Below are 7,671 nucleotides of genomic sequence, written 5' to 3'. Positions count from 1 at the left end.
GCTGATGCTGGTGTTGGTGTTGCGCTGGTGTTGGGTGCTATGTGCTGGGTGCTGGTGTTGAGTGCTGGCGCTGATGCTGGTGCTGCCGCTGGTGTTGGTGTTGGTGCCGATGTTGGGTGCTATGGTGCTGGTGCTGCTGTTGAGTGCTGGGTGCTGATGCTGGTGCTGATGCTGGTGTTGGTGTTGGGTGCTGATGTTGGGTGCTATGTGCTGGGTGCTGCTGTTGAGTGCTGGGTGCTGATGCTGGTGCTGATGCTGGTGTTGGTGTTGGGTGCTGGTGTTGAGTGCTATGTGCTGGGTGCTGGTGTTGAGTGCTGGGCGCTGATGCTGGTGCTGATGCTGGTGTTGGTGTTGGGTGCTGGTGTTGGGTGCTATGTGCTGGGTGCTGCTGTTGAGTGCTGGGTGCTGATGCTGGTGCTGATGCTGGTGCTGATGCTGGTGTTGGTGTTGGGTGCTGGTGTTGGGTGCTGTGTGCTGGGTGCTGGTGTTGGGTGCTGGGTGCTGATGCTGGTGCTGATGCTGGGTGTTGATGCTGGGTGCTGTGCACTGCATTTTGCATGGCAGGGCCTTCGCTCTGCACTTTGCACCTTAGGCTGCTCCTTGCTCTGCTCCTTGCATGGCAGGGCCATTGTGCAGTGCCTTGCACTGCATCACACCACACACTGCACAGCAGGACCCTTGCACTGCATCCCACTGCACACTGCATAGCAGGATCCTTGCACTGCTCCTTGCCCTGCATCACACTGCACACTGCACACCAGGACCCTCACATTGCTCCTTGCACTGCATCACACTGCACACTGCACAGCAGGACCCTTGCACTGCTCCTTGCACTGCATCACACTGCACACTGCACAGCAGGACCCTTGCACTGCTCCTTGCACTGCATCACACTGCACAGCAGGACCCTTGCACTGCTCCTTGCACTGCATCACACTGCACACTGCACAGCAGGATCCTTGCTCTGCTCCTTGCACTGCATCACACTGCACACTGTACAGCAGGACCCTTGCACTGCATCACACTGCACAGCAGGACCCTTGCTCTGCTCCTTGCACTACTCCTTGCCCAGCGCCTTGTGCTGCACTGTGCACATCAGGGTAAACCGAGGCACGGGGCTGGCCCCTGCTGCTGCTGGAGCCGGTTGTGGTGGGGCCAGGTCCCAGCCCACAGCACCCATGGGTGCCCCGTGTCCCACCCGCTGACCCCCTCCTGTTGCTTTGCAGGGTCTTCAAGAAAGCCAGTCCCAACGGGAAGGTGAGTGGGAAGCTGGGAAAACCGGGGGGTGTGTGTGTGATTCCCAGGTGATCCCATCCCAGATCCCAGGAACGCAGCCATGGGTCCGTCTCCCATCCCAAAGATGCCCTGAGCATCGGGAAGGGAAACTGAGGCATGGCAGGATGGGGGCTGGCACCAGGGCTTGGAGCTGGCGTCCCCTCTCCGTCATTCCCAGTATCCCATGGCATATTCCAGGGGAGCACGTGGGGACCATGGGGTGATGGGATGGACTCAGGGGGTGGTGACCAGAGGGGGGGACCCCAGGAGAACCCCTGGAGCTCGGCCATCATGGTGCCAAGATCCGTGTCCCCGCATTCCTCCTGCAGCTCACCGTCTACCTGGGCAAGAGGGACTTCGTGGACCACATCGACGTGGTGGACCCCGTGGGTACGTGGGGATGGGGCTCAGTTGGGGTGGGAGGGAAGGTTCTGGGGAGCAGGAACCCCCCAGGAGATGTCCCCCATGTGCCACCGCGTCCCCATAACCCAGCCCTGGCCGCAGCTCTGGGGTGATGCCCCTATAAAGGGGGCACACCTCGAGCCGTGTCCCCACCGGCGTGCCCTGACCCTGCGCTGTTCCCTTGCAGATGGGGTGGTGCTGGTGGACCCCGAGTACCTGAAGGAGAGGAAAGGTAACGGGTGCCCAGGGTCCCTCAGGGGTGGCACCGCCGTGGGGCGGGGGATGGCATCTCTGGGTCCTCAGGTGCATTTTGCAGCCCCTGGTCCCCTTGGGGGGTGCCGGGTCCTGCAGAGGATGAGGGCTTGTGGTGGGCACCCCAAGGTGCGTGTGGGTGGTCCCTGGGTGCAACCCCGTCTCCATAGGGCATCCTGGGAGCTGCCAGTGACACCATGGTACCACCACACCATGGTGTCACCTTGCCATGGTACCACCACGCCATGGTGTCACCTTGCCATGATGCCACCACGCCATGGTGTCACCTTGCCATGGTACCACCACGCCATGGTGTCACCTTGCCATGATGCCACCACGCCATGGTGTCACCTTGCCATGGTACCACCACGCCATGGTGTCACCTTGCCATGATGCCACCACGCCATGGTGTCACCTTGCCATGGTACCACCACGCCATGGTGTCACCTTGCCATGATGCCACCATGCCATGGTGTCACCTTGCCATGGTACCACCACGCCATGGTGTCACCTTGCCATGATGCCACCACGCCATGGTGTCACCTTGCCATGGTACCACCACGCCATGGTGTCACCTTGCCATGATGCCACCACGCCATGGTGTCACCTTGCCATGATGCCACCACGCCATGGTGTCACCTTGCCATGGTACCACCACACCATGGTGTCACCATGGTGCTGCAGTGATACCCCCACACCATCCTCTCATTGTGCCGCGATGCCACCATGCCGTGATGCCATTGTGTCACCGTACTGTGATGCAACCATGCCATGAGACCACCCCGCCATGATACCATTAAGCCACACCATGAGACCACCACCCCTTGGTGCCCCCATGTTGTGATGCCATGATGCTATTGCGCCATGATACAGTCGTGCCATGATGCCACCGTGCCATGATACCATTATACCATGATGCCATGGCATCATGCTGTGATGCCACCGCACCACGATGCCACCACACCATGATACCACCATGCTGTGATGCCCTGATGCCACCATGCCATGATACAACCATGACACGGTGTCACCACACCATGATGTCACCATGACATGATATAACCAGGACATGATGTCACCACACCATGATGTCACCATGCTGTGATGTCACCATGATGTGATACAACCATGACATGACATCACCACACCATGATGACACCATGCTGTGATGCCATGATACAACCATGACATGACATCACCACACCATGATGTCACCACACCATGATGTCACCACACCATGATGTCACCACACCGTGACGTCACCACACGATGATATCACCATGCTGTGATGCCACCATGCCATGGTACAACCACACCACGGTGCCCCCCAACGCGCGCCCTTGTCCCCCGCAGTCTTCGTGACGCTGACCTGCGCCTTCCGCTATGGGCGCGAGGACCTGGACGTGCTGGGGCTGACGTTCCGCAAGGACCTGTTTGTGGCCAACGCTCAGGCCTTCCCCCCCCTGCCCGAGGAGAAGAAGCCCCTGACGCGCCTGCAGGAGCGGCTCATCAAGAAGCTGGGCGAGCACGCGTACCCCTTCACCTTCGAGGTGGGACGGAGGCACCTTAAAGCTCCTCCAGCTCCAACCCTGCCACGGGCAGGGACCCCTTCCATAGAGCAGCTTGCTCCAAGCCCCTGTGTCCAACCTGGCCTTGAACACTGCCAGGGATGGGGCAGCCACAGCTTCTCTGGGCACCCTGTGCCAGCGCCTCAGCACCCTCACAGGGAAGAGCTTCTGCCTTATCTCCAACCTGAACTTCCCCTGTTTCAGTTTGAACCCATCACCCCTTGTCCTATCACTGCAGTCCCTAATGAAGAGTCCCTCCCCAGCATCCTTGCAGCCCCCTTCACACACTGGAAGCTGCTCTGAGGTCTCCACGCAGCTTCTCTTCTCCAAACTCAACAGCCCCAATGTTCTCAGCCTGGCTCCATACAGGAGCTGCTCCAGCCCCTGCTCATCCTCGTGGCCTCCTCTGGACTTGCTCCAGCAGCTCCATGTCCATGGGATGTTCCCTTGGGTCCCAGGGCTAAAAGCTGGTTTGGGTTTGAGGGTCCCATCGCTGTTTCTAACCCCCTTTCTCCTCCAGATCCCCCCCAACCTGCCCTGCTCCGTCACGCTGCAGCCAGGCCCCGAGGACACGGGGAAGGTAAAGTCCCCCAATCCTTGTCCATGGTGACCAGACGCTGGTTGGGGTCACCTCCTATGGGGGTGCAAAGGGGTTTCTCTGCCTCCTCAGCACCCTCCTTGTTCCTAGGCCTGTGGGGTGGACTATGAGGTCAAAGCTTTCTGTGCCGAGAACCTAGAGGAGAAGATCCACAAGAGGTGAGTGGAGAGGATCCATTCAGCCCCATGGCCAAGGGGCTGGGCAGGGCTGTGCCCAGTGGGGAAGGGGCACCACGGATTGGTACCCACAGTGAGTGAGATGGGGATAGGATGGAGGTGAACTCCAGGATGGGGATGGGATGGAGGTGAACTCCAGGATGGGGATGGGATGGAGGTGAACTCCAGGATGGGGATGGGATGGAGGTGAACTCCAGGATGGGGATGGGATGGAGGTGAACTCCAGGATGGGGATGGGATGGAGGTGAACTCCAGGATGGGGATGGGATGGAGGTGAACTCCAGGGTGGGGATGGGATGGAGGTGAACTCCAGGATGGGGATGGGATGGAGGTTAACTCCAGGATGGGGATGGGATGGAGGTGAACTTCAGGATGGGGATGGGATGGAGGTGAACTCCAGGATGGGGATGGGATGGAGGTGAACTCCAGGATGGGGATGGGATGGAGGTGAACTCCAGGGTGGGGATGGGATGGAGGTGAACTCCAGGATGGGGATGGGATGGAGGTGAACTCCAGGATGGGGATGGGATGGAGGTGAACTCCAGGGTGGGGATGGGATGGAGGTGAACTCCAGGATGGGGATGGGATGGAGGTGAACTCCAGGATGGGGGTGGGATGGAGGTGAACTTCAGGATGGGGATGGGATGGAGGTGAACTCCAGGATGGGGATGGGATGGAGGTGAACTCCAGGATGGGGATGGGATGGGGGTGAACTCCAGGATGGGGATGGGATGGGGGTGAACTCCAGGATGGGGATGGGATGGGGGTGAACTCCTGGAGGGGGATGGGATGGGGGTGAACTCCAGGATGGGGATGGGATGGGGGTGAACTCCAGGATGGGGATGGGATGGAGGTGAACTCCAGGATGGGGGTGGGATGGAGGTGAACTCCAGGATGGGGATGGGATGGAGGTGAACTCCAGGATGGGGTTGGGATGGAGGTGAACTCCAGGATGGGGATGGGATGGAGGTGAACTCCAGGATGGGGATGGGATGGGGGTGAACTCCAGGATGGGGTTGGGATGGAGGTGAGCTCCAGGATGGGGATGGGATGGGGGTGAACTCCAGGATGGGGTTGGGATGGGGGGTGAACTCCAGGATGGGGATGGGATGGAGGTGAACTCCAGGATGGGGATGGGATGGGGGTGAACTCCAGGATGGGGATGGGGATTGGAGGGAGGTGAACTCCAGGATGGGGGTGGGATGGAGGTGAACTCCAGGATGGGGATGGGATGGAGGTGAACTCCAGGGTGGGGATGGGATGGAGGTGAACTCCAGGATGGGGATGGGATGGGGGTGAACTCCAGGATGGGGATGGGATGGGGGTGAACTCCAGGATGGGGATGGGATGGAGGTGAACTCCAGGATGGGGATGGGATGGAGGAGAACTCCAGGATGGGGATGGGATGGGGGTGAACTCCAGGATGGGGATGGGATGGAGGTGAACTCCAGGATGGGGATGGGATGGGGGTGAACTCCAGGATGGGGATGGGATGGGGGTGAACTCCAGGATGGGGATGGGATGGAGGTGAACTCCAGGATGGGGATGGGATGGAGGTGAACTCCAGGATGGGGATGGGATGGAGGTGAACTCCAGGATGGGGATGGGATGGAGGTGAACTCCAGGATGGGGGTGGGATGGAGGTGAACTCCAGGATGGGGATGGGATGGGGGTGAACTCCAGGATGGGGATGGGATGGAGGTGAACTCCAGGATGGGGTGGGTATGGAGGTGAACTCCTGGATGGGGATGGGATTGGGGTGAACTCCAGGATGGGGATGGGATGGAGGGATGGAGGTGAACTCCAGGATGGGGATGGGATGGAGGTGAACTCCAGGATGGGGATGGGATGGAGGTGAACTCCAGGATGGGGATGGGATGGAGGTGAACTCCAGGATGGGGGTGGGATGGAGGTGAACTCCAGGATGGGGATGGGATGGGGGTGAACTCCAGGATGGGGATGGGATGGAGGTGAACTCCAGGATGGGGATGGGATGGAGGTGAACTCCAGGATGGGGATGGGATAGGGGTGAACTCCAGGATGGGGGTGGGATGGAGGTGAACTCCAGGATGGGGGTGGGATGGAGGTGAACTCCAGGATGGGGATGGGATGGAGGTGAACTCCAGGATGGGGAAGGGACAGAAATGTCTGGTGTGCTGGGCCTGGAACTGGGATGATGTTCACCTGGCTGGGCCTGGGATGGAGAGATCTGTGCTGGGTCTGGAGCTGCAATGGAGTCCCTTAGGCTGTGGCTGGAATGGAGATGTCCTCCATGCTGGGGCTGGGACAGAGATGTTTGCTGGGGTAGGGCTGGAGTTGGGATGATGATGCTCTCCAGGGTGAAGCTGGGATGGAGATGTTCTCCAGGCTGGGATTGGGATGGAGATGCTCTCCGAGACAGAGGTGTTCTTTGGGATGTAGATGGGATAAAGATGCTTCCCAGAGTAGGGATGGAGCAGAGCTGATCTTGGGGCTGGGATGGAGACATCCAGCACTGTGAATGACCCTGCTTGGACTGACCCTGGAGCTGCCCCTCGCAGCGTCCTCCTCCTGCCCTAAACAAGGGTCTGACCCAAACCGGGCCCAGCGAGACCCCGTGGGCAGAGGTTCTGCTGTCGCCATCCCATAGGAACTCGGTGCGCTTGGTCATCCGGAAGGTGCAGTACGCGCCGGAGCGCCCCGGCCCCCAGCCCATGGCAGAGACCACGCGGCAGTTCCTCATGTCCGACAAGCCCCTGCACCTCGAGGCCTCCCTGGACAAGGAGGTGGGTGAGGGCCTCATGGGGGGACGCTGTGGGGTGGCCCAAGGGGTGATGGAGACCTCCCTGTCTTCCCTTCGCCCTCCGCAGATCTACTACCATGGAGAGCCCATCAGCGTCAACGTCCACGTCACCAACAACACCAACAAGACGGTGAAGAAGATCAAGATCTCAGGTGAGGAGCGTGGATGTGTCCATCCCCGCTGCTGTCCCCGACCCCGTTTGGGGTCCTCCTTGACCCCCGTGGCTCCATCTCTCTCCCCAGTGCGCCAGTACGCGGACATCTGCCTCTTCAACACCGCCCAGTACAAGTGCCCGGTGGCCGTGGAGGACGCGGAGTGAGTACCTGCTGCCTGGGGACAGCATGAGGGACCCCATGGAGCCCTGCAGGAGCCCAGGAGGTCTCCTGCTCCAGTGCAGCACCAGTGGGATGTTGCATTCAGCGAGCAGGTCCTGGTGGGAGGAGCGGGGAGGTGGAAACCCCCTGTTGATGGTGCCGTGGGGATGTCACCAGCTGTGGCCTCCTGGGTGGAGATGGGCTCTGGGATGGGGCAGGGAGAGGTGTTTGGGCTGGGGCTGGGGTTGGGATGGAGGTGGGGTGGAGGTGTCCTCAGGATGGGCTTGGGATGGAGATGTCCTCT

At 60.2% G+C, this 7,671-nt stretch overlaps 1 protein-coding gene across 1 annotated transcript; it reads left to right on the top strand.

Moving 5' to 3' along the window:
* Positions 1-1,104: 1,104 nt before the first annotated feature.
* Positions 1,105-7,606, top strand: LOC130607188 (beta-arrestin-1-like; the record flags this gene model as incomplete). Its single annotated transcript, XM_057424088.1, has 9 exons — positions 1,105-1,257; positions 1,605-1,665; positions 1,865-1,909; positions 3,283-3,479; positions 4,018-4,077; positions 4,186-4,253; positions 6,901-7,036; positions 7,121-7,205; positions 7,296-7,606. Coding segments are annotated over 9 exons (882 nt in total), but the record flags the coding sequence as incomplete, so codon positions are not given.
* Positions 7,607-7,671: the final 65 nt, after the last annotated feature.

This window comes from Pezoporus wallicus, unplaced genomic scaffold (genome assembly GCF_028554395.1).
Source record: "Pezoporus wallicus isolate ANWC-B61680 ecotype Strahan unplaced genomic scaffold, APGP_CSIRO_Pwel_v1 contig_12862, whole genome shotgun sequence".
NCBI classification, from domain to species: domain Eukaryota; kingdom Metazoa; phylum Chordata; class Aves; order Psittaciformes; family Psittacidae; genus Pezoporus; species Pezoporus wallicus.
The sequence above is the reverse complement of the archived record's forward strand: the minus strand, read 5'-3'. Positions and strand labels throughout refer to the sequence as shown.